Source organism: Perognathus longimembris, chromosome 28, assembly GCF_023159225.1.
Source record: "Perognathus longimembris pacificus isolate PPM17 chromosome 28, ASM2315922v1, whole genome shotgun sequence".
Lineage (NCBI taxonomy): Eukaryota > Metazoa > Chordata > Mammalia > Rodentia > Heteromyidae > Perognathus > Perognathus longimembris.
The window spans coordinates 31,205,024-31,232,144 of record NC_063188.1 but is presented as its reverse complement, the minus strand read 5'-3'; the positions used below and the strand labels follow the sequence as shown (position 1 = coordinate 31,232,144).

Below are 27,121 nucleotides of genomic sequence, written 5' to 3'. Positions count from 1 at the left end.
TAGTTCTTTCAGTGAAAACTAAGGGACAGTACCTAGGCCCTGAGTTGAAGCATACCAGCATGCACGAGTACACACACAGACACACATACAGAAGGAGTTTCTTCAGAACCTTTTATTGTTTTCCTCCAATGCCACCAATTATATATAATATTTTGCCATTATACAGCGGTATATTTTCTGGATTTTAGATTGGAGAAATCAAGCAGGATGTACTGATTTCCCTCGCTTCTTTCATTTATTACAATTATTTTGAGATGCGTACTGGTTGCTCCAAAGACATATTGTATTATTACATTGGATTTCTTTGGGGAATAAGTCTATGTACAAATAATCCATGCATGAAGTGTTAAGATTCTGATGAGAAATATTTGGTATACTATTTGTACAGTTTTTGATACAGAATTCTAAAGATACAGCTGGTAATGCAGATATAGATGCGAAATCACCATTTTCGGGGGCAGAGTATATTTTAATAGAAAACGCCCAGGATCAGAATTCAAAGGACATTATCCTACATCATTTACCCATTGTCCTGAGGAATTGTCAATAAGCTCTTTTATCTGTGTTCCTTAACTTCTTGGTCTTTGAAAACCAAGGACACCAGCACATCATATGTTTGTTATGGACATTAAAATGAGATCATGTATATAAAGCACTGAGCATGTAGTCTAATGTAGAGCAAATGATCAAAAACTATTTGTTCTTTTTCTTCTCTAATATTCATTCAGGGAAAAATACCCTTTAAAAGTGTCTGTGTCTTTGAGCTTAATTGTAATATCATAGTGCCATCTGGTGACCGTATACACTGATTACATTATCTGTATGGGATATATTATTTCCAATAAAAATATATAACATATAACCCCTAATGTGATCTGGATTGGCACTGTAGAGGACAGAGTGAAGACTGTATTCAATAGCTATTTTGATGAGCTAATCTTTTGGAGGTCCTTTCCCTGGCTAGGGATCCTTTCAGTTCAAGAAGCATGGTTTCAGAGAAAAGGAGCGGCATCTCCTCCATAACCTACTCTGAGATGGGCTGAAGGCAGATTGAATGTATAAGCAAATCAGTGAAGTCCACTTGGCTCTGAAGAACATGCTGAGAGAAAAAGTTGAAGTTTGCTCTTTTTGGGAGGTATTATCTAGACCTAGCCAGTGTAAGATCTAGCCAGTGTAACTTTGGCTTTCAAAAGGGTTTCAAGATGAGTAACCCCAAATACTACCGAACTGTCTAAAATATAATATAAAAGCAAGACCCTCTTAATTCTTCCAACCATCACCACCCATGGACTTGTAAACCTGAACGTGTACCATCACAGTAAAGCCAAGATCTCTGAATTCAGACTTGTACCTGGGCTTAAGTTTAGTAAAGATTCTGACATTTTTTTTGGGGGGGAGGGGGTTCCTCTTGGTGGTTTTGAACTAAAGGGTAACTTGCTAAAGCCATACCTCCAGCCCTCAATTTTCATAAACCACCCCTCTCCATCCTTACTTCCAGGAGTAGAAATTCATCTCAAAACATGGCCACTCTTCCCATTTCCTTATTGCCATCAATTCAGGTCCAAACAGACAATTTGTTGAATATTGGCTTTATTAGTTTGTGTAAGGCTGTGTGTATAGTGAAGGCACTTCAGAGGTTACATCAATTAGAAACAGAGTAGAAAATTAGTGAACTAAAAAAGCTACAAAATACATTTGTTAAATGGATGTTTGATTCCTGGACTAGACTAAGTACTACAGCTATGGTGGTTTTTTTCTTTTTGTCATTTCAGAAGCTTTGAAATATTGTTATTGGTGGGGTTGGGAGTAGGATTCGGTAGTGTTTCATGGAGGAGATGGCATTTATTCTGGGCCTTGCAGGAAAGGTAGAATCCTGACAGATGAAGATGCAGGGAATAACATTTTCTAATGAATGACTCTATAGAACATTCTGTAGAAGTACTGAAAAAGAAGAGGAGAAAAAAACACCCCCAGGGAGTGAAGCTTCCCAATTGAAGGGAAAGCCTGAGGAGATTGGGCTGGAACCCAATCTCAAGTTCCCAGAAGGGGTCTTCAGTACAAATGATATTAGGAGACACAGGACAACGGGCTTGTTTGTAAACCTAGCAGCAGCAAGAGGTTTCACATTGCAGTCAGGGGCCTCAAACTGGCTGTCTCATTCCTGGATAGTATCTTGTCTTGTCTTTTGGACTATATAATACTCAATTCTTTGCCCTTTCTTGCCCACTGTACTGCCTGAACGGTAGTTCGTGCGTGCCTATGCACGTGTGTGAGTGTAGGAGTGTGTGGATGGGTGAAGGACAGAGGTTTTGTCTCCCACTGCAGCTTCTTCCACTTTTCCCTCTTGTGGCACACAGCTAGCTTCCATTGAGCTAAAGCTCATTGAACTCTAGCTCTTGATTAAGCACCTAGGAAGCTTCCTCAACATGAATGTAAAATTTATGATGGTGGGGGAGTGACTTGGGGTTAGGGCAGGATTACATTTTGTGGAGGTGGTGATAGTGGTGGCAGTGATGGTGGTAAAGGCTAGGAACTTCAAAGTCAGATCTGCTTACTGAATGAAACACTGATGGTAACTCTATATAAACTGTCAAGTCAAGGAGTTGGGATATCATGCCAGACCAGCTTGGCCTTGATAATCCCTCTTCCTTCCCCAACATGCCCTATCGGGGGGAAATGCAACTGAAAACAGCAAATACATCTGTAGGGTGGCTAGGCTCTTGCTATTCTGTCATCCTGCCTGAATCTTATCCCCCAGAAGTTCTAAAACTGTTCCTTTTCTTGGCAAGTGTGTACAATCTCCAGATTGGACTGTCACCTCCCCTCTGTCCAGCTGCTGGAGGTATATAGGTTATGTAGCTACTGGTGCTACTTGAATTGGGAGGTATGGAAAAGTTATCTGAAGAGAGAAAAAATAAAACTGTTGTGTCTTTTTTTCCTTTCAAAGATTGTGAATATTAGGTAAGACATGGAACCTGACATAAAATGAAAGAAAATTCTGTCAGGCTTCTCTGGAGCTGGCAATTTAGAGCTCAGTGAGATCAGCGCTGGAAATAATCTTGAAGCTGATGTGGCCTTGCTTGATTTTGGCACCTGGACCACCCTTGTTACGCAGGTACAGAGACTTCAGATCACGGCAGTCGCTGGGGTCAGCATCCAGAGTAACCTGCCCCAAGAATTGATCACAGAATTTTCTGCTGTTCCACACCTGAAAAGACAAGTCAAGGAAGTGAGTTAACACAAGCAACCCATCTTTGAGACTGGCACATGCCCAGTGATATCTACACCTTAACAGTGATCTTGAAAAAGATCTTCAAAGGCAAGACCATTCTGTACTTTCCCAGTAACGTTTTGGCTGAGAAGAGGCTTTCTTTAAAATATAGAAAGAAAGCACAGCTGAAGATTGTCCTTCACTTGTGAGACAGTTACCAAAAGTCAGCTGATCACAAATAGTCAGAAATACTGCCATACTACAGGGGCCATCCTGACCTACCAATATAAGGATCATCTAGACTAGTATATTCTGACCCTCAGGAGATTCTGTAGAAGATATGTTCACAAGAGTATTTGTGAGCAAGTGGGCTTCTGTCCAAGAGATCCAGGCTGAAGATGAACAACAAAATCAATGTCTTTGCCTAGTAAAAAGTGTTGTTGAGTACAAAATTTGTAAAAACCAGGATAACCCTCACTCATTTTTTTTTGTCAGTCATGGGGCTTGAACTCTGGACCTGGGCTCTGTCCCTAAATTCCTCAGCTCAAGGCAAGTGCTCTACCACATGAGCCACCATGACATTTCTGGTTTTCTGGTGGTTAATTGGAGATAAGAGTCTCACGGACTTTCCTGGGGCTGGCTTTGAACCGGGATCCTCAGATCTCAGCCACCTGAGTAGCTAGGATTATAGGTATGAACCACTGACGCCCAGCCCCTCATTCGTGATTTTTAATTTAAATTTCATTGTACAGGAGATGTACAGAGGGATTATAGTTACCTAAGTAAAGTAATGAATACACTCTTTCCCCCTTCCTCTTTTTCTCTCACTTTTCTCCCTTCTGCAACGCCCTCCTTCCCAAGTTGTAAAGTCATTTCCAGTATGGTGTCTAGTATCACTGTTGAATTAGCTTATCCTTTGTCCCACCATTTCTGTGATTCTCTTTCCTTTTCCCAAATCAGATAAACATATACAAAACAAAGAGTACAGAAATCAAAAGCAGTGACAACAAGGAATAATCTTAAACATACATGAAGCATTTGGGATAACCTAATATCTGGTAGAGTGTATGAGCCCAATAAGGCTTCCTATTCACATTCTTACCTCAACTATAATAGGAATGTCAGTGGTTCTTCGGTAGAAAACGGCCTGGATATCAAAAATAGCATGCACAGTATTCTTCTGAACAGGAGAACGGACTTCCTCCTTTCCACACTTGATGATCAAGTATGGATTTACAGCTGCAACAAAAGTGACATTTTTTTTTTAGCAATAATTAGGGTTGCCTTCCAGGAAGGCAAGAAAGTATCTCATGGAGTCAATTCTGATGGTATAAAGCCTGAGTGACAAAGTGACCTGGAACTCAACTCTTTGTTTCTTTTTCCTTTCCTATGAATTCTACAGGAATATAAAAATAAATATTTATGTGCACTGTGCCCAAGGCAGTTTATATTCTATTCTCTACCATGGTTGATAAACATTTCTGGTTATTTTTTCTAATCATATGTACAATAATGAAATAGTTTTGTTTCCCCAGACCCCCCTGGGGTCCTTACTTTCATTGGCATACTTCTTCTCCAGGCCTTCAGCACTGTGAACAGTGATCTGGGTGACTACCTTCGGGTAGCCACGAGCCAGGTTCCAGCAAGACATCTTGGGCATGTCCAAGGTCAGTTCCCTAGAATATCAAAAAAGAGTTGTCATCTGTTGGTGAAGATGCTTTGATAGGACAGGCCTGCCCTGCCAATAAAGATACCACTGCTGGAAGCTATGAGCAACTGGATATCTAGTCCATTCCTCATTAAGTGAAAACTATATTTTTTGAGTATAGCTTGTTTCTTCTGCTTGAAGATACTCCAGATTTAGAATCATAGTAGGCAGGGATACTGAGGTGAAAAGAAAGAACTAGAGAGCAGAAAATAAAATGTAAGTGAAAGAACTAGGGCTTCTACACCTCTTAAGCACTAGTTCAGAGCTTAGATATACAAACCTCAACAGGGGAATTTACTATAACCTCACTTTGAGAAGTATTTTCACCACTATCATTTTGACTAGATATGTCTGGCTTAAACATATCATCTCATCATTGAGTGTATAGAGAGACGAAAAAGGGTCAAAAGCTTCAGGATTGGTAGTGAGGCAGAGAAGACATGTTTGAAGGGCTTGCTAAGAAAACCGAACCTCAGCTGAACAGGCACTTCAGAGAAGATTCTCAGTAGAAACTCGCTGGTGCGGCCATGCTGGAACATGGTAGGGACAAGCACGTAGTTGCCCTTCTGCAGATACTTGCTCAGAAATACAGTGCGGGTGTCAATATAGGTGGAAGTTCCAGCACGCTCCTGGATGTAGAGGTGGTGGAGGCGGAATCTGCGGTTCACCTCCACCTAGAAACAACATTGGATGAAATATTTCACTCTGTTCAAACCAGAGTTTCTATGTTTGAAGGTCTTGAATCTATTTTCTGCATTTCTTCATAACTCCCCTAACTCCAAACAACTAATTTAGACTCTGATTGCCTTTATTCTCTGTTCCAAATGTCCCTTCTTACCTTGAAGAGCTCAAATCCAATGATGTAATTGTCAGGTCTTCCCATTCTGCGGTAAGTACGCAGGTCCTTCTGTTGCAGGGACATGATCACCTTGTGCCCATCCTCAGGCACAGTGAAGATATACTAAGGGAAAGGGGCCATCAAAGATCTGAGTTAAAATTCCCATTTCAGACAAGCAAGGGTCAAGTTTAATTCATTCACTTGCTAAGTATAAGTCAGTGCTGTGTATATGTATATTTAGCAGCAATTTCTCCACTTTGGCATATGTGCCATGATGAAGCCCCTAACTGTATACAATTCAATGCACACCGATAAAAAGTGACCTGGTTCTAGGTAAGAAAAGGGAGGTATAATGGTAGCATTCTTTTTCTGTGAGAAAGAAAATGCTGCCAAGTGCTGGTGACTCATACTGTAATCCTAGCTATTTAGGAGGCTGAGGATTATGTCCAGCCCTGGCAGGAAAGTCCATGAGACTGTCATCTCTAATTAACCACTAAAAAGCTGAAGGTGGAACTGTGGATCAAATGGTAGAGTGCTAGCCTTCAGTAAAAAGCTCAAGGAAAACTCCCAGGCCCTGAGATCAAGCCCCAGTACTGGCACAAAATGTATGCATTTAAGTGAATTGTTGAGCAGTCAAGACAAATGAGGAAAATTCTGACAGCATTTTGAAATATATCCTCTCTATCCATTGCGCAACCATCCCAAGAAAGCAGAGGTTAAGAGTTATACCAAGCAATTTGGACAGGAGAGGGGCAAGGTAATGCTGCCAAGGTTTGTTGCTGCAAGGAGACATAGTCTGCTGTGTTTTTACAAGCATATGAGTCTTAATCCCTAGAAATCTTGGTTGATGAGTATTACACAATAGCTACAAATGGAAGATGGAATGCTAAAGTAAGATTCCATAAAGGACCAAAGTGAAATCTAGATTCCTACTGGCTAGACAAAGTTTGTCTCTAACCTGAGGATTCTGCAGGAAGGTGTCACGGTTGTTATAGCAGCCTCCTGAGCGGTTCATTAGAGGATCATCATCCACAGTCCAACATCCCAGCACCGATTCCACCTCCTTGCGGCCAAAAATAGGCTTGTTCACATTACGGCACACATACAGTTTGTGGAAGCTGCGGCAAAAATCTTCAAGGCCCATCCTGAATGGAAGAAGTGTAAGAAAGAAAAGAAGATGATATTTAATATTTCACCTCTTTCTAGTCCACAAAGAAGCCCCCATTCCATTAAATGCTGAACACCACTCCTCACCAAAATTCTCCGTCATCAGACATAACAAGCCCCAAGTTCTTGCGATCTGTTACAGTCAGTTGCTGCCACTCTTCAGAACTAAAAGCAAATAAAGAATACAAGGATGAGCCATTAACTTTGTCATTGAGTTCCTATAGTAAACAGGTTTTGTCAAAGGAAACACAATGCATGAGCATCAAGCCTGCTTTATCTTACCTCTAGATGGGTTATAGACTCCATGACAAACTAGTACTCCTAGATGCCCCTGAGCACTGAAAGCCCACTAGAAGTCTGTAGGAATAGGCTTGGAAGAACAACAGAGCTTAGGAAATGTAGCAGTGAAAGTAGAATGCCACTCACATTTCACTCCAGGGGCCACTCCATTCCTGTCTTCCCATGGGGTTCCTTAGGCGAACCATATACAGCTTCTCAGCACTGAAGACTTCCACAAGTCTTTCTCCAAGGCGCATCTTACGAATGTCAGTCATGGTGTAGGTGAGGCCCTTCAGGAGACCCCAATCAGTTTCAACTTCTTGTTCCTCCTGACTTGGAGACTGGGAGCAAAGAAAGAAAAATGGCATAGGAATTGGGAGATCTAAGTCTTGGGATAAACCCAAATATGTTTGAATCTACTTCTCCTTATACAGATGATATTTATACCCAACCTATTACAAAAGGAAATGACAGAGAGGAAATTGATGTAATAACACCCGACTTAAATAATTCAGATTGAAATTACTCACTGGAGTCTATTAAAAACACTCTGAAAAATTTGTTCATTGAGCACACTCAATATCCAAGAACTGAGACTAAAATAAAATAATTTCCCAGAAGTTATTTATTCCAGCTTGTATGCCCCTCAGGAATCACTACTTCAAACAGATAAAGTTAAAGCCCCCCAATCACCATGCCAGGGCTCTACACATATGTTAGCTTTCTGAGTTCCATTATTGGATTTTCATGGATCCCTTAGTTCCAGCAGTGAGGATAGAGTAGTTGTTTGGGGTGAATACAAACCTCAATAGAGCAACAAATGAGGCCTCCTTTGGTGAATGTTTTGTACAATTCTCCAAACAGCTTGTACTTCTCCTCAACAAGGTCAGTGTATCTTCCCTTCTGCATATCAACAGTCTCAGCCAATGTGCCCGTGAAGTCCACAATGACATCAGTGATGGTCAAACCATCCAGAGCCTCATAACAGCCTAGCAACCTAGGGGATGGAGCAAATATGCAAGGTTATTTTGGTAGTGTTAATTTTCCACATTAAGGAATTTTCTTTCCAAGAATTAAAACTGTTCCTACTTAGAATTTTACCAGCTAGCTTTTCTGTATATATAAAATGAGAGGTATTTTGACATTACAGTCAAGGATTTCCAAGTATTCACTGTTGGTCAAAGATATTCCATAAAGAGCCAGGCATGATAATGTACACCTATAATCCCAGCTACTCAGGAGGCAGAGGTAAGAAAAACACTGTCTGAGACCAGCCTGGGAAAATCTCAAAAAATAACCTAAGCAAAAGGGCTGTGATATGGCTCAAATAGTAGCATGCCTGCATAGCAAACATGAGGCCCTGAGTTCAATTCCCAGTAGTACAAAACACATAAGCAAAAAAACAAAGTTTGTCCCTGTAGAAACTTCTTCCTATAAGTAGGTATTTCACAAGCAAAAAATACTGTGAAGCCAGGAACTGGTGGCTTATGCCTATAATCCTGGCTACTTGGGAGGCAGAGATCATGAGAATTGTGGAGTTAGGCCAGCACATGGGGGGGGGGAGCAGAATTTCATGAGACTATCTTAACCAATGGCTTGGATTGCTGGTGTTCCCCTGTCATCCCAGCTACAGAGGAGGCTAAGATCAGGAAGATCATGGCTCCTTGGCAATCCAGGAAAATTTTTTTGAAAGATCCCATTGCAGCAGGAAAGCCTGGATGTGGTATGTACCTGTATACCTGTCATGCCAATAATGGCATGAATAATAAGCTGGAAGGTGATAGACCATGCCAACCTAGGCAAAAAGCAAGATCCCATCTCAAAAATAACCAGAGTCAAAAGGGATGGAAATATTGTTCAGATGGTAGGGTGCCTGGCTCAGAAAGTGTGAAGACCTGAGTTAACCCCAGGATGGCATACTAGGTGATAATTCCATATGATCTGCAGGTTAGTAGCAGGAAAGCTGCCTGGGAGAACTAGGGGAAAATTAAGGATTTAATGGAAACTATATATCTCAGGGCTAGGGGCAATACCAAAGCAATGCTATGAACCTGAGAACCAACCCAATATTAACTGAGGAATGGAGTTGGTGGAGAATGAGCTTCCAGGGACAAACATGACTTTTCTTTCTTCATGTATCCTGACCAAAGTCAAGTCAACTATCTCCTTACTTTGCATAAGCTTTTTCCAGTAGAGCATTCCAAAACTCATTCATGGATGTGGAGAAAGAGAAAACCAGATCTCCATTGATAGTGGGTAGCAGGTCATCAATCACCACCTCGGTCCACTCTCCAAAATGCCAGAAACGGAAACGAAATATTCCAGCATATTTCTCTGGCTTGCGAGGATCCCACTCCTGTTCCTTATGATTGGGAATTGTCTGGAAAGGTAAGAGCATTTAATTCAATGTTGTTACTCCATACGATATTTAGATACTGACACAAAAGCATATGAAAAAAGGAAGAATTTCTGATAAACCTATGAGTCTAGACTAGGGAATTCTAAGTAAGGGATTTTGTCTACAATTTCTGTTTTCCCAGTTTTGCTTTGCTAAGGATGATATTACCATAAAGGCTTTGAATATACAGCATGGCTGGGACAGCCAGTCAGATGTTTCTTATAGATAATCAACCATAAAGTAGGTAATGAACAAGAGACAATTCAAAGATATTTATAATTACATGTGAAGACACATAAGCAAGACATTTAAAAGAGTAAGGCCAATCAAAATACAAGCCCTACTGTAGTTTGTTTTCATATGTTCATGCTAAAGCATTCATGTGGCTCTGTGGAATAAGGATTTCAATCCATGATGAGTAACAGAAACATGAAATTGAAGAAATTTTTTATATATCAATTTCACATTAATAGTCTAAAATTGTTTCTATGAGGAAAACATTTTGTTCCAAATACTTTGTCATTTTGAATTCTACCTGATTCTCAAAGGAATTTTTGTACTACTTATAATTCCTTAGAACCTTTTCTAGTTCCCTCTTTCTCACATTTTCTGTTTTGCAAGTATGTGTTAATGACTTTCTGATTCCTACTGGCTTTACACCCCCATAGGTACAGAAAATGCAATTATGAATACTGAGTCAAATCAGTGGGAATGACTAAAACATCCTCTAGTACAGGTGACAAAGCAAACAGAGGAAAAGGTCAGTGGTAGACTCTAGATGTATATGTTTTCACTGTGAAATTCAGTTTCTCTATGTGAACATTTTTGCAATGTAATAAGGAAAATTGTCTAGTTAATACCTCTGGCTTCCACAAATAAACAATCTAAGAAAGTTATTATCTGATTTTTCCTGAAGTTATTAAAAGAAGCAAGAAGGTAGAAATAGAACAAAGTCTCCCAGAAAATGAATTACCTTTGTCCAGTGAGATTCCTGAACAGCCAAACAGGAAAAGGCAGAAATCATCGGCTTGTGCCCCAGTCTCCCCTGGATCAGCTGGTGGTGGCTGATGTTTCCCACGATCAGACGGGGGTCATCGCAGATGTCCTGTAAATACAATTGATTGTAGAATAGTCTAGAAAGAGCTTCTCAAGAGTTACTGTGAGCTTATCTAGGTAGGATGGCCTTCATAGAGAAGATTGGGCTAGGGTTAGAGGTGGCTAGGATTTTCACAGCTGGGTCAAAAGGATTGTGAGGGAAAACACAAAGCAATGAATCATTTAGCCACAGAAAAAGGTCATGTGGGAATATGACTAAAGAAATGGTAAGAGGATCCAATGAGATAGGATGATAGGTGCTAATGGACAGTCCCTAATATTGGGACTTGGAAGAGTTTTCACTATGGCAATGAACTTTGAAAGATGAGAAGAACGTATTACATTCTGGTCCTATTTAGTCAGGGTGAGATTTTCTGAAGCACCTGTTCTTAGAACAGTGATTGTAGTTAAGAGACAGGGTCTGATAGAGGTGAACGTTAATGCATCTGCCTCTCCAGGAAGATGAGTTAGAAGACCTTAGAGGAAACCTTTTTCCAACACACAGCAAAAGCAACAGTAGTATCCATGGCAACCAAATTTTCCCCCATCTTTGGATGGGTATAGATGATAGAAGTATTAATAGCAAAGGTTACTAGACTATGCAGAGAAGCACTTCAACTGATGCTTTTCTCACAGTACATATTCTAAAGGGAAGGGATCTGAGTAGAGAGGAGGGCAGTGCTTATCTTCAATGTGTATATCTTCTCTTTATGCTCTGAGTAGCATAAAAAGATTCAATTAATATAAGTATGACAAACGTGATAAGGGCATGATGGACCTATTTTGAAAGTATAATCCATGCCTAGAGGAAATATATTTAAAGTTCCTCTGTCAGTAGTTAGAACAGATGCATAGTAGTGGTAATGCATGAGCTGGCTAAAGTTAGGCCAGTATATGCAGAGAGATTTGGAAGCATAACAGGTAGAGAGACAGACCAAGGCAAAGACATATAGCAACATATTTGATACAATATTATTGCTGACATGACTGTGTCTCAGAATATCAGCACTTGAAGAGTTTAAAGGCAGGAAATACCAAAGAAGTCTTGATGGATGGAGAACGCTCCATGGATAAGGCAGTTGGCCTGTACCTTGACATTCTGCTTACCCAGCAGAAGTAAATCTTACTCTCCAATGGAAAGAAAACCTAGACATATACTCTTTAAAAATTTTTTAAAAGAGACAGCTATATTTTTCTGGTTCTCAACCCTCCTTTTTAATGGATATAATTCTGCTTGATGAAGGGTCTGGTCTACAGAATGAAACATTCCATTTATTCTTTAAAAGCCAAAATAACTCTGGAAAGAAAGAGGCATTCTGGGCAAAGACAAGTCCAAACTAAAGATTAATTGAGCATCCTTCTGCCAAAAGGAGATGGTTAGATGGGTTTTCAGCTTCAGATTTTCTGGTGTTTTTTAAGATCCAGGTCTGGGGTCGAATCACTGTTTTTTTTTTTTTTTTGTTTTGTTTTTTTGTTTTCTGTCTTAGGAGAAAACTTCTATCTTATTAAGTCTTTTATGGGTTGTGAGGTGCTCATTTTGTTTTGTTTATTGAACATGCAGCAGGTGTGTGGGGTGGATTAGATCCTTTTACACTTTCTTTCCTTCTCTTTCTTTTTCTTTTACTTTGTTTGCTTTTACTACGATGAAGCTAAGAAACTAAGTATAGTTTTTCCTCCCTAGATTAGATGATCGGATGTTACCATTTTATTTGGAATATGAAGCAAAGTTACAGATTTCATGAGTCTAGATGAAACATACCACAGTTTCCTAGCATGGAGAAAATGATAACGTGAACATTTGCATGGGAAAACTGCTTTTTGGTTAGTAAGGCAAGATGTTTGCTGGCTTTATGTATTACTTGTGGTTAAGAGTTATTTGATATTGTCTTGAAGTTCCCTAAGACTCATTTCACAGCACTAGTCTAGACTCAGTCAATACTTTTGACATATGAACTTCTCTTCCAGAAATAAAAGGTCATATAAGTGAGAGATATATACATATATAATAGATTTCATATTGGGGAATTGGATGATTCCTAGTTTTCCTTCACCATTTCATACATGAGATATATTTAACAATGGATTTTAAAACATGATCAGATCATGAAATGTCAAAACAAAGAGAAATTGTAGAAACTATCAACCATCATTTGTTTACCTCATAAAATAGGCTGGGGGGGGGTAATAACTTGCTTCTCTGATGCATTACTTACTTAGGAGACTAACCCTAAAGTTTCTGATTCTTCCTAAGAACTTACTAGGAGAGAAGTAAACTCTGGCCTGGACTAGCCCCTCCTTTTGCCTTTAGGCTTGTCCATGGCCTTGCAGGGCTGTACAGTAACCTCAAGGCAGATGCTGCCACCATTTTCAGTCATCCATCCCACTCCATTTTTCTTGTGAGACTTCTTAACTTTTGGTTCCAGAATAAGTATCACCATTAAAAGTTAACCCTTGCAATCTAGTACACTACACATAAATCAGTCTTAGGTTATATTTAAACACCATGATGAGAAACATAGGAGACAAACATTAAACCATTATCTTCTACCTCTTTAAGGAAGTGAATCATTAAAAAAGACTAGAAAACAGCCAGCAAGTTAGAAAGGGTAACAAGCCAATACAAATCTAACAGCCAGAAGAACTGTTTGGTGATAACTTGAAATTAATGAAATGGTTGTTTATTGCCTTTTCCTGTACTTTTGGACATACTGAACATCTTCCTGGTGATGTTAAGGAAGGAAGACTGGAGAGATTTGTCTGTGACTCCAAGCTGGGAGACAGAGTGCAGATGGGACATTTCAGACTTAGCTGTGCTGGAGAGGTGGGAGTGAGGTTGGGGGAGAGGTCACAGCTCACAAATTCACAACATTTGGGTGGCTTGGGAGTAGTGTGGGGGGCGGATACGCTGAGTTCCTAATGGTTCCCAGCTGTGTTGGCACAGTTAAAATTATCCTTGAACTGAGTTCTTATGTCAAGGCAAAATAATTTCTTCAGGGGAAATATACACAATTAAGAAGCTGAACATGGTGAGTAGGGCTGGAATGGACCACACATATCCACACCCAAATCCAAAACCTTCTGCAAGTAAACATCTTCTTTAGAAAATATTCCCACTTAGTTGAGCATTGAGGACTCTCCCAATAATCCTCACCTCATCTTACTTCCCAGAGATCTCTTGGAGAGGGGAAACAGTCTTCCTTTGCACCAGACACATCCAAATCTTTTGTGATTGCTTTTTTTATCCGGATGCAAGTGAAACTTGCTAACAATAAGCATTGAGGTTCATGGTAAACCTCCGGGACCACAATAAAATAAAATTGTCTCTAGAAAACCAACATCCACAAGAGTGAATGCAGCTCCAAAGGTGCTAACTACAAGCTGGCAGAACCAGGGGGTGAAGCATGGCCAGCCCTTCAGTAGGTACTTTATAGCTAAATAGTCCCAGAAAACTCAATGGATAATTGAATAGAACTTTCATTTAGGACCTAGGGATTTTATGAGCTGGTCCAAGCACCCATAATCTTTTGTTTAGAAAATTAACCCACCACCAGATCAGTGACCAATTTCACTCGTTCCAAAAGGAGTTCCCTTTCCCTACTGGGAGTGTGTGTGTATGTGTGTGTGTGTGTGTGTGTGTGTGTGTGTGTCCCTGCACGCTTGCACAAGCTCCAATATTAGGGCTTGAATCAGTGCCTCAAGTTCAGCTTTCTTGCTCTTGACTGCAACTCTACCTTCAGTCTGGCATTTCTTTGTTTATTGGAGATGGAGTCACATATAGCACCTAAATTTACAGGCATGAGCCACTGTCACAGGCCCTCCTGGGAATTTTTATTTCTATATGAATATTTTACCATAAGTTCCTTTGTAACTCCTCCAAGGAAACCTCAGCACAGAACCTGAGAATTGAATCTTACAGCTTCTACTTTCAGTGTGGACAACCAAATCACTACATAATGATTTTTAAACTTGAATCTTCAGATTTCTGGGAGGAGAGTCCAGGTATAAAACCCAAACCACTTAATTAAAAAAATTTACATATATATGCTTGGACTGATGATCTGCAATAGGAATAAACTGATACATGCCACCACATGGCTGACTGAAAATGTATGCTGAGTGCAAGAAGCTTCTTATGTTTATGATTCTATTTGAAGGAAAAAAGTGAAGAATATGCAAATCTAGATAAAAATTGGAAGTATATCAGGAATAGAATATTCATTGAAAATGTACTCGGGGATCTCACTGGAGTGATGTAACTATTCTAAATCTAAGTTGTAGTAATGCTTGCACAGCTCTGTAAATTTACCAAAAAATGAGTGCATGGAGTGAATGCAGTGTACAGAGTTATACTTTTCAATAAAATGAAAAAGTTTTAAAAGCAAATAGAACAGTTGAAGAAATGATCTGGGCCTTTTTAATTCCCTCTGATTGTATAAATAGTGGAAAACAGGAGTATTTTTGTGGAAGGACATGCTCTCTGGGAAATAAACAAAAGCATATTCTAGTCCTGAACTACTATGCAAATGAGTCACATTTACCAGATATATGTAAATTTTGATCAGCTCAAAGAGAAAAGTGTTTCCTTCCTTTATCATTGCCTCATACAAAAACTTCTCTATTTGGCTTCTGGTGTTTCCTCTGATTTTCCTCTCCCTTTCTTATTACCACCATTTTAATCTAGTCTACCTATCACCCTCCTATGTCACCTAGATAATGTAGTAAAATGGCCTGAGTGGAGAGTATTATCCAGAAGAAGGGCAATGGTAAGAGAGACAGAACTTAAAATTTGACGAGGAGTGAGCTGAACACGGTGGCACATGCATAGAAGCCCAGCCACTCAGGAGACCAAGACAGGAGTTTAAGGCTAGCCCAGGCAAAAGTAGTGATATTTTTGTCTCGAAAACAAAAAATATGAACAAAACATAGGGCTGGAATAAAGCCCAAGCAATACAGCAAGCTCAAGGCCCTGGATTCCATCTCCAGTACTGGAAAACAAGACAAAACAAAACACCAAACTTAACCAGGAGAACTGACAGAAGATCTTAAGCAGGTATCATTTGTTCCCCCACAGCTGGCTGTGCAAATTCCCATGAGGCCCAGCTCCATTTCAGTCAGGGATTATATGTGTCTGACTTTAAGACACTGTTGTAGGTGGATATGAGTCAATCAGGAAGAATGCCAGAATGGCTGGAAGAAGCTGGAGAAGAGATTTCTGCAGGAATTTGCCAGGCTCATTTTAACCTAAAAATCCTACCTGCAGTCTTACAGTCAAAAAAACACCTCAGTATAACTCAGATCTTATTGTTTACTATAGTTCACATTAGGGATACGTGAGGACAGGTGTGGTGAGAAGCACAGGATGTCAGGTAATTTACCTGTGTACCCAGAAGCTAGACAGCAGCTGGGGCCATTGAATTATGAGACGAATAGAGAAGAGTTTACCTCTGGAGTTTATGGGCAGATGATGTCACTAAACTGTTATAATACACTTCTGCAATTCCTTTCCATCTAAAGTGACTAAGGAAGCTGCTTAAAACAGAGCAAGGTAGTGGAAAGGAGAATGTATGGGAGCTGTCTCTTGCCCCCAACTGGAATCAACATTATTCAACTATCAATGATCTTCATGGATATGGAGGTTCCTGAATGCAGAAGCTCGCCTAGCATGTGCAGAGGCCCAGGTTTAATCCTCAAAAATGCAGGAGTGGGGGGAGGAAGAGGGGAGGGAAGGAGAGAGACAGAGACAGAGAGAGAAAGAGAGAGAATACCAAGTTATCAATTAATGATGCTGCCTCCATATTGGAAAGTTCAGAAAATAGTCCTGGTTGAGTGTGAGGCTATGTGGTATGCTAAGGGACAAGGGGCCTACAGGCTTCTCTGTAAGTCAGGATCTCCTTTCCCAGTGAGGTAGCGGAGGGAGGAATACAATGACCCATTTGGTCTTGCTGAGCCAATTTAGAGAGGCCCAGTACTGTCTCTCAGCTTTCCTGATGAGAGGCCAGAGGATTTTGACGTGGATATTGACCACAGGCTTGGCCTCCTTTCTAGCTGGAAGGGAGTCTGTATCTTTCTGAGGAGGCTCAGAGAGTGGTCCAGAATCTTAATTATATTTCTCCTACTCCCCTCAAAAGGCCCCTTTCCAACAATTCCAATCTATGGTGATCTCTCTGTTTTTCAAATAACATTTGATGTATCCAGCATTCATGTACTATTTAACTCTTTGGTAGGTCAACATCTATCTTCCCAACAAGAATGGGAGTGTTTAACCATGTGCCATATCTGTATCTTACACAGAGGCTGTCATAGAATAGTTGCTCAGTTAATATTCCTCATGTGACCATCCCTCAGAGGTTAACTAACACTGAACATACACAGTGCTACCAAAAGGGAGAACATGAACCAATTAAGGAAAGTATAGACTCAATCATGAGGAAGAATGTGAGAACTGACTGGAGGTAAGCTACCTGTTTTGTAAAAGTAAAAAAAAAAAACACAAACAACTCTACCCTCTGGACACGATTGCTTGTGTGATTTCAAGTTAAATCAGGATTCAAATCTCACCTTGTTATTTAGCTTCTCTTCGAAGTTAAATTTCCTCATCCATAACATGGACAAAATATTTAGTTATTTTTTAAATCAAGAAAAAAATGCATCGAACTAATTTTAAAATACCTACCTTATGAAGCTGTGGTAAATAATGATGAAGCAAAGTGAAACAATGTATAGAAAACTCCAACCATATTAAGCTGCCTCATAGTAGGCATGCCATGAATATTGATTTCTTTTTCTACCCCTCCACACTTGTTTCTCTTCTCTCCCCTCTCTTTTTCTCTTTCTCGATGTCTCTGTCTCTGTCTCTGCCTCTGTCTTTCTTTCTCTCTCTCTCTCTGTATCTCTCACACACATATTCCTTTTTCCCAGAAAGAGTATTGCTCACCTCAGAGGAAAAAAATAAACTAGTGTCACGGTTAAATATTTTTCTGTTCTTTCCCTCTAATCCAACTAAGATTAAACCCACAGAATTTGGATGAACAAGGCAGACAATAAGGGAATGTGCCAAGAGTAAGAGGGAAGGTACATGTGTAGACAAGCAAGCACAGGAAACAATCTGTACTTGGTTCACGTCTGGGGAATGGGTTCAGGTTGGCTTGCAATTTTGTACTAGGTCTCTTCCTACCTTCTTTAGAATATTACCCCCATCGACCATTCCTTTTCTTTCCTTTAAAGTTACTTCATTACTGTCTACTCCTCAGCCTATAAATATTTTCAAGATTGTCCTGTTTTAAAAAGAAACCCATCCAACAAACTTCTCTCAATTTTCTGCTTTTTTTCCAGCTACTTCGGTCCTACTGACATCTTTTCCATTATGTCCAAAAATCATAAAGATATAACAATCCTCATTATCACCATCTATTCATAAAACAGCTCCCAGATGACATATCTCTTTTTCTCTGTGCATTTTTGTGAAAAAAAAGAGAGAAAAAGGTTTCACTACTCTGAATTCCAAAATACTAGTTAAATCTTGCTCATGTTTCATGTTTTATTGCAGATAAGAAGAATATCTGCAGAGGTGACAAATAGAAGCATAAAAAGTCTCACATTTTTTGTTTGTTTGTTTTGTTTTGTTTTGCTCTGGGATTGGAGCCAGGGTCACTGAGCTCAGTGTACCACTGAACTACATACTCTGGAGTCTTGCGTTTCCTGCTTTGTGAACAAATACTAAGAAACATTAAAGTTGCATAGAAAACAAGTCTCAGTACTGTAATCGGTGTATTTTGGCACCACCTTGTGGCCATCTGTATAAACTGAAGTAACTCTTGGAATTACATTCAAGAGTTGAAGCTGTGGAAATTGCAAGAAAAGGTCACAGTTGGGAAAAATGAGGGAGGAGGTAATAAGTTGGATAAGAAATGTACTCACTGCCTTACATATGAAACTGTAACCCCTCTGTATTTCACATTAACAATAAAGAAAAAATGCCAACCAAAAAAAGGTCACAGCTGGCTCCTTAAAGAAGGCAAACAAGGGCTGGTGATGTGGTACAAGTGGTAGGGTGCTTGTGTAGCAAACACGAAATCCTGAATTCAAACCTAACTACTATTAAGCAATGGATCCACAATCATGCATAGAAAGGCACCCCATTAAGTAGATTTTGTGACAATTTAAGAATTTGCATTTCGTAATAGCCTTACATGGCCTTTATATCTCATCAGTCACATTGGGAAGGAGCCCAGGTAGGATACTCATCAATCTACTTTTACCAATTAAATATGTTAAGTTTGCCCTTCATTCTCCAGACCCATCTCCATACCATTATATCTTTCTAAACGTGGAGCTCTCATTTCCGTACATCTCATGAAGGGATCCTGAGACCTGCTCTGATACGTAGCATACAGATGTTTTATAGAGAACCATAATGACTATCGATTACTTTTCATAGGTAGTGAAAAACTGCAATTCTATGTACATCTTACTGTCCCACTGTGGAATGATACTAGGGAGGAAATCCAAAAAAAGCAGGTAAGTATCTGGCCTCCTTCCCTCTACTGCAATGCACATCTTTCACCTATACAGTTCATTTCTTGTGCACTCATTGTATAAAGAGATCCCCACCCCCACCCCATTGCTCTAAGATTATCTTCAAGTTGCTATGCTAGGCAACTTAAGAGACAAGAATGTAATTACTTTAAAAAAAGAATGTAGAGACTTTCGGGTTATTTTATTTTATTCAAAGGAGCATTCAAAAATTTAAAATATCATAGAGTTTTTTGGTGTTACTCTTTTTAAGTTTAAATTAAATATAAATCTAACAAAATTGAAATAAAATTTAGCTCTTCTTAAGCTAAATGCTGCCTGGAGCAGAGATCCAAGGAATTTCCTTTATGGAAGGTGATACATATGTGAATTAGCTTAATTGTGATAGTTTTAAGTGGTATTTTTACATGTACAGCTATATTGAAGTATCACATTGTATTCTGTGAATGTATATAATTTTTTTGGTAGAGAAAAGAAAAGTTGGGGAAAGTAATGCTAGAGAAAGGAAGAGAAAAGGAAAGGAAGAGCTACAGAAGATATAAAGAAATATATAGACAAAGAGATTGAGAAAGGGACAGACGGAGAAATGAAAAATAGGGAATAGATAGAAAGAATGAAGAGATAATTGAAGAGATAAGACAAAAGGAGAGAGAAAGGAAACAACGACATCCAAGTATTTTCTACACAGTACAATAATGAGTCGATTTAATTTTGCGGAAGGAAGCCAAGAGGGATAAAGTATTGGGAGGGAGTTACCTGAGGACGTTTCCAGATCACTTTTCCTGGAAGCAGTCTGTTGTAAAACAGCGAATCATTCTCAGGCAGGAAAGTTGGGTCACAGAAGAGGATGCTGTCTTTAATGCATTCCTGCTTCAGTTCCTGATACTTCTGGTTTTTGAAGAGCTTCAGAGGACTCATCCTGTCAAACTATGCCTAGAATGAGAAAAATGTTTGCCTTTGGAGGAATAAGTTTGCAAGTCATTGAAGGATTACCTGAGACGGTAGCAAAGGGCAGTCGTCACAGTCACTTCTTCCCATAGATGTTCACTTCCAATTTGTCTTTAAAGGAAAACTCACCATTTAAACAAGGCACCAGTCTCTACAAATCATTATTATAGAACTTCGGTTAAGTCATTTGGCCATTTCTGGGCTTCAGTTTCTTTATCAGCAAAACCAGACAAGAATAAGTTTATCGATCTCATTGAAAAAATGAATTATAAAATAAACAAATGAATTAATCATATCTTCCTTTATATTTATATAGACATAAATAAATATACACATATATTTGATTTGAACTATTCCTTGCTAATGTAAATATAAATATAAGTGAAATATAAATATGAAATATATTTGTATATTTATATTTAAATAAAATACAAATATAAAAGTATATTTATATTTAGCCTAGCAAAGAATACTGCAAGGCAATATATATGAAGACAATTTTCCTTTGTATTTACATTAATAAGGAATAGTTCCATTGTAAATTGGGAGACCAAGATAAAATAATCAATTTTCTATCTTTAGGAAAATGAGTGCCAGGCAAAGCCATTGACTATGTACTACAGGGAACAGGCCACCTCTTTCAACTGTACCAAGTCTTTTTACACAATTCCTTTCCTTTTATCATTTACAGAACTTTGTATATTTTACCACTAGCCAAGAAGGCCTAATGCAAGAGACAGAGCTCAGCAGATGGCTTCCGAAGATAAGACAAAATGGAAAGATTGTATGGCCTTTTTTTCTTCAAAGTCTAATGTACAATCATGTGCAGACTCTGAAATCAAAAGGCAGACTCTAAAATTCAATTACACTAATTTGATGAAGTATAGATTATTATCCCATTGCAATACACTGTTACTTTCTTTTAAAAAAAAAAGAATGAAGAAGGAGGAAGAGGAGGAAGAGGAAAAGAAGAAAAACGAGAAAGAGAAGAAGAAGAAGAAGAAGAAGAAGAAGAAGAAGAAGAAGAAGAAGAGGAGGAGGAGGAGGAGGAGGAGGAGGAGGAGGAGGAGGAGGAGGAGGAGGAGGAGGAGGAGGAGGAGGAGGAGGAGGAGGAGGAGGAGGAGGGAGAGGGGGGAGGGGGAGGGGGAGGGGAGGGGGAGGGGAGGGGGAGGGGGAGGGAAGGGAAGGGAAGGGAAGGGAAGGGAAGGGAAGGGAAGGGAAGGGGGAGGGGGTGAGGAGGAGGAGGACGGGAGGAGGAGAGTCGAAGACAACGCCTCACTTGGCTAAGCACAGAAATAATGTAGTGCTTCTTTAGACAGGGTCGATCAGCTCACCCCACACTCAAATGTCCTTAGCTACTGTTTATTTATGAAGACCATTTGAAAGGCATATTTGATTTTAAATAGTCTTGTGGTGATAACAGACTTCGCAATGCCTACTAGAGTCACAAACATGGATTTGTTGTGATTCTCTCCAGAGAGAGTGGTGAAATTTTCAATTATTTTTAAAAATGTATTTTTAGTTAGCATTTAGTTAGCATAACTAATCATATTGCACAATCACAGGAGACTTGAAACAAATAAAAACCTGATTATGATTCCAGAGTGCTAAAAATTGGAAAACAACAGAATTTGCAAAAGCAAAAAAAAAGTTGGCTACAGAAATGGACAAAGGGTAAACAAATACATCAGTGATATTCACTAGACACTATATTGAAAATGAACTTTACAACTTGTGGATGGGTAAGGAGGAAAGAAACGTGGAGAAAGCAAGGGAAGGGGTGACAGTGTCCAAAAAGAAATTTACTCTTTACCTGACTTATAAATCTCTGTGTCCCATCTGTATATGTCACCTTTATCATAACATTTTTTTTAATTTAAGTAAAAGTTGGCTACAACTTTTCAGTGCAAATTTTCAGGATCATACTGAAATCCCTCATGGATATAAAAAAGACTCTCTACTTGAAAACCACAAAAATCAATTTATCTTTTGCAATGTTATTTGTAACACATGCACAACAACCATATCATTTCTCTGAATTCAAGGAATAAGAATCTAAACATCACCATGATTTTCCCATAGCTCTATTTATCGACACTTATTTTGCAAATTGAAGACTTCATGGACAGAACAAAACACCAAGTTCTGTTCATTAGTTCAATTAACATCTGTTTGTGTACTTTAAATATTAGTGTATCTATTGTATTTGAAAACATGGGTGGTATATCAGCAATCATTTTCAGTAAAGCAGCATCAGAGCCAACCTGAATGTTTGCCCAGGCTCCTTTCTGGAGCCTGTTACAAATGGACCCCAATTTTCATGTGTGCTCCAATTTATAGTCAACACTATGTGTCACTCGCTTTTCTTACAAGGTTTGGTGGATTGCCAGAGCCCGGACTGTAAATTCAGGAGAGTCTAAGGAAATTGGGACATTTAGTTTGCCAGAACCTCTGGTTCCCTGAGCCTTCTGGTTAAATGGGTATTTCCTGCTCTTAGGAAAGCCACGTGCTCAAGTCTCTTTTGCTCTCCACTCATACAGCAAAAAGATCAGAGCCTGTGAAACAAACAACAGCCTGTGGAAGAAATCTGTAATAAAAAGGGATCATCTGTGCATATAAACAGCATCCATTAAAAGAATCAGGTAAGAAAACATCTCTGTCCCTCAGTTTTTCCATAAATACAACGGGAATATGCTGGCTGCCCTGCTGACCGCCAAGTGTCACTGCTCTGATAAGATCTAAGTATTAAATATGGTGGTATACTTTTTAATTGTGAAAGAAAAGGTTAATGTTGGACAGTAGGGCTATCACTTACTTTTAGCAAATCAAAACCTTAGAAAAAATTCAACTATATGCATGAAATAAGATGTCAATTCATATTTTTTTAAAGACCCACATAAAATGGCCCCGCGGCCATTACCTGTTTTCCTGGCTGAGAAAACCTATCCTAGTAGTCTAATTTTACAGTCCTTTGAGAATCGAATTCTGATTTTTATAAACTGTTATGCATGAAGGAATCTTAGGAGCCATGTAGTATAGCGAAGTGACGGGACATGACCAAGGTCATACAGAACAGATTTGGCACTATAACTTGGACTTACAGTTTTGGCATAATTTTTTTAAGTCAAGGGTAGAGGGAAGCAGGAAGAAGCCAGAAAGGCGTATCTGCAAGTAAGATATCACTTTTGAAAAATTCTTATTGTATGCTTGCAAAAAAATGCACTTAAGGAGCTGTGTTTTTGAATTGTAAGCTGTCAGAAGGTGAGATGATTTCAAATCAAAGCTAATCAAAGAAACATTGTTTGAGGTGGGGGGGGGGGGCTCACCAAGGGGCCTTTTCTGTTTTTAAGAAACAAAAACTTACAAGGATATGAAAAGTTGCTTTTTAACCTATTCCTCACCACAAAACTGTTTAGACTTTTCCCTTAAGTCCAAGAAGTAATAAAGAATGCTATTCAAACTCCAAAGAATCCTATGGACTTGCGCCCTACACATGCACATTAATGTTCACGTGCATTCACGCACACCTCACGCCACTCATTGCCAGATGCAGTTCACGATGCCCAACATTTTTTTCGTTTATTTCTTCGGACTATAGTATCCTTAATTTCACACAAAGATGAGCAAATTAAGTATTAGCTGAGTTGCAATAAAATATGAATACAAACCGGGATGCTTTACCTGGAAGCCAGAGGTGACGGTCCCAACAGGATTTGTGGAGCGTTCCTAGGTGCTTTCCACTACAATTAAAATGGTTCTTAATCCTCCAGATCCTCACAAGCAATGGCTTGCTTTGCGATGTGTGGGCAGCATCTTTTCCTGGCCCGTGCTGACACGCGGGCCAGCAATGGTCAAGTAGCCCCCCACACCCAAACCCAACCCCGCGCCCCAAGCCCGTAAATACAGTGCAGTTGCGGCCAGGGCTGGAAGACACAGTCTTCAAAACAACATTTAAACCAAAGCTAGAATCAAAGAAAAACAAAACCAGGCTAGAGACTGAGTGCAGTAGCCAAAATCAACCTGTTACCAGGCAGCAGGGCCCTGGGCCGGGCAGACAAGGAGTGAGACAGACCCCCCTCCTGGGCCACAGTGTACCCCCTATAGGCTTTAATGGCAGGGTTTGATGCACACAGTGGGGCTCCTACATCGAACCTGCATTTAAATCTTGAGCCTGTAGCTGTGTGGTTGTGGGTCCCTACTAACTAGAAGGAACATCAGACGGACGGTCAAGATGGCCTTCTCCCCTCAGTCTCCTTCCCAGGTTTGTCTTGGCTTACCAAATATTTACCTCGCGCCTTGCAAAAACACATTTTTCACACCCAAAGTGGATTGTCTATATATACACCCCGAAAAAAATCCTACTGCCAGACAAGCATAATCACCCACCCCACACCCATCCCATTTACAATCCCGAATTCTCTGGTTTCAAGTTTCTAAACTGATGTTAATGTGCGCACAGTTAAGTTGGTTGAAACAAAGCATACAGTTACAACTGTGAAGTTTTAATTAAAGTGGAAGTTTCTCGGCTGCTCAAGGCTAAGGTGACCCAGAAAATAAAACTCTAGGCGAAGTTTGTACAGAATCCTCTCTACTCACCTGAGTTCTCCCAGGAGCCTTGCTGCTGCCGCTGCTGCTGCCGCCGCTGCTGCCGCCGCTGCTGTTGCCGCTGCTGCCGCCGCTGCTACCGCCGCTGCTGCTGCCGCCGCTGCTGCCGCTGCCGCTGCTGCTGCTGCCGCTGCTGCTGCTGCTACTGCCGCCGCCGCCGCTGCCGCCGCCGCCGCCGCTGCTGCTGCACTGAACCAGGTAACCACACGGAGTGTTAGGTCAGCGCGGGCTGAACAAAGATTCGGGCTTTAACCTGAGAGCTTTATGGGCTGTGCTGAGCTCTGCCCCCAAGGGGAGGTGCCTCCAAGCAACTTCAGGAACCTTTGCCCCGCCTAGCTGATAGAAGCTGATCTGTAGCCTGGAGGAAAATCTGGAAGGCGCCCCTGGCCAGATGTGCAGACGGGATACCCACTCCAGATCCACTCACCAGCAAATTAGAAAACGCAGAAAGCCACGTTTGCAAGCCCTTTCCGTTCCAAAGAGAAATCGGACTTTCAGGGAGGGGATCTAATGGGTTTCAGACTTTTCTATCCCAGGGTTAATCCTTCAGACTTGGGTATTAACTGGAGAGAGGATATGGGGAGAAAAACGTTGGAACGGTTGGCAAAGTGACCTAGGCTGTGGACATGGCCTTAATCCACGCATCTACAGTAGGGATGAGGCTTTAACAATGAGTGGGAACCAAAGCTCCCCTATGGAATATGGGGAAGAAAAGATTACTTTGTGAAAGAGCAAGTAGCATTTTTGGTCAAAGACAGAAAAGGGAACTGAATGAAGTTAAGAAACTTAATTTCTATCAACAGTCGCAATGCAGTTGCAAGGAGTGTTACGGGAAAGCAAAGCACTGTTGTTCTTAGTGGTTCTGGGAGTTCATGAGGCTTCCGTGCGATGTTCAGACCCTGGTAAGAACTGTACTTCCAGTCATGATCAAGGTTCCCTTTATCTGGATACATTCACTGAGACATGAGTCCAGGGGTGTGTGTCACTCTTTTGTTTCATTGAATTCAAGTTTACACACTGTGAAGGTCCCTATCTTATTACCAGCTCTCCTGGTCAAGGTATAGTTTGCCCTTGAATCTGAAATTAGTGCCCTTGCCCCTAACTTCTGCACCAACCCTCCTTCTAGCTAGGAAAGTAAAAGATGGAGGGAGGAAGAGAGAGGGAGACAGAAAGAAAGAGAAAAAGAGAGTCTAACAAAGAACAACAGAAGTATGCTCTTCCCACCCACTGGCCCCATACCAATATTTCATGAAGCAGATCTGAGCTTTTCTATAACTCAGTCTCTGAGGACTCCCCGTTGACATTTCCTTACATCTCCTTTTGTGCCTTATGTGCCAAGTTGGAAATCAAGCTAACATTTAGAGGGCAATACAAAAAGCTCAGAGCCCAGGAGAATTGGGACTTTAAATATTAGCACAAAATTTGGCTCAAGAATAAGAGATTCCTCTAGGAAATATCCCCTATGCAGGATTTTGGCTTTAAAATCAAGGGAAGATGTTTTGTCTGAGAACTCATCTTCAACCATCTCTCCAGGCTCTATGTTTCAAATAGGTGAGAAATCAAAAAATGTGAAAATTAGAAGGAAACACAGAGACCTTGTCAACTCTACTGCTCACGGCATGGCTATAATCTGCAACACAACCCCCACCATGTAAAGCAGTTTATTCCGTATTTGGGCATTTCTTAATTGTTAAATATTCTTCCTTAGATTGAGGAAAAATTAACTTCACACGATTTCTAATTTCACAATCACATGGCAGATCTTTAGAATATCTATCATGCACCCCCCGCCTCCATCCTCCATCCTCTGGGATAAAGATCCTCAGGTCTTTCAAACCATGTGTCATAGGATATCATTTCCAGATCTTTTGCCACTCTGGTTGTGTTTTAAGCAGAATCTACTTGGTGTGTAGTTTGGAGCTTATTTAAAACCCTCTGTGGTTTCTTGCATGAACAACTATTGTATGTCTGATCCTATATTTGTACAATTGATTTAATCTAACCTAGATGCTATGCTTTTATTCATGCTCAAAAGCTATTGTCTTGTTATTTCAATCTACTCTTTTTTCTCAAACTTTGTTTTCACTATTGCATAATTAAACAGCTTTTTAATTTTTATGTTTCCTAGATATTCAAATATTGTAAATGGATTTGTATACTGCATGTATATCTATATTCTATATATTAAAAATAAAGTCTTTTTTATTCCTCAAAAAACTTTTTTTGCCCTCTTGGGGGCAATATCACCCTCACTGATACTGCATACTCTATATAACTAAGTTTTTAATCTGTATATTTGATCAGCAAGAGTATAAGTGCACTGAATGAGATAGGGTCCAG

At 39.9% G+C, this 27,121-nt stretch overlaps 1 protein-coding gene across 1 annotated transcript; it reads right to left on the bottom strand.

The window, feature by feature from the left end:
- Nucleotides 1-1,593: 1,593 nt before the first annotated feature.
- On the bottom strand, nucleotides 1,594-24,800 carry Capn6 (calpain 6). Its single transcript, XM_048335955.1, has 13 exons — nucleotides 24,773-24,800; nucleotides 19,985-20,161; nucleotides 10,575-10,706; nucleotides 9,375-9,583; nucleotides 8,008-8,200; nucleotides 7,351-7,544; nucleotides 7,012-7,089; nucleotides 6,716-6,902; nucleotides 5,758-5,880; nucleotides 5,391-5,593; nucleotides 4,766-4,887; nucleotides 4,314-4,450; nucleotides 1,594-3,208 (listed from the first exon to the last, which is right to left on the bottom strand). The coding sequence occupies exons 2-13, from the start codon at nucleotides 20,144-20,146 to the stop codon at nucleotides 3,026-3,028; spliced, it is 1,923 nt and encodes a 640-aa protein (XP_048191912.1). The 5' UTR covers nucleotides 20,147-20,161; nucleotides 24,773-24,800; the 3' UTR covers nucleotides 1,594-3,025.
- Nucleotides 24,801-27,121: the final 2,321 nt, after the last annotated feature.

Bases quoted from the DNA above. Each gene is read 5' to 3' on its own strand.
- Capn6 (XM_048335955.1), bottom strand. From the start codon at position 20,146: ATGAGTCCTCTGAAGCTCTTCAAAAACCAGAAGTATCAGGAACTGAAG. The intron at 9,584-10,574 runs GTAATTCATTTT...TTACCTTTCCAG, and splicing joins AGGAATCTCACTGGACAAAG to ACAATTCCCAATCATAAGGA. The intron at 5,594-5,757 runs GTAAGAAGGGAC...TGTTGTTTCTAG, and splicing joins TTGGATTTGAGCTCTTCAAG to GTGGAGGTGAACCGCAGATT.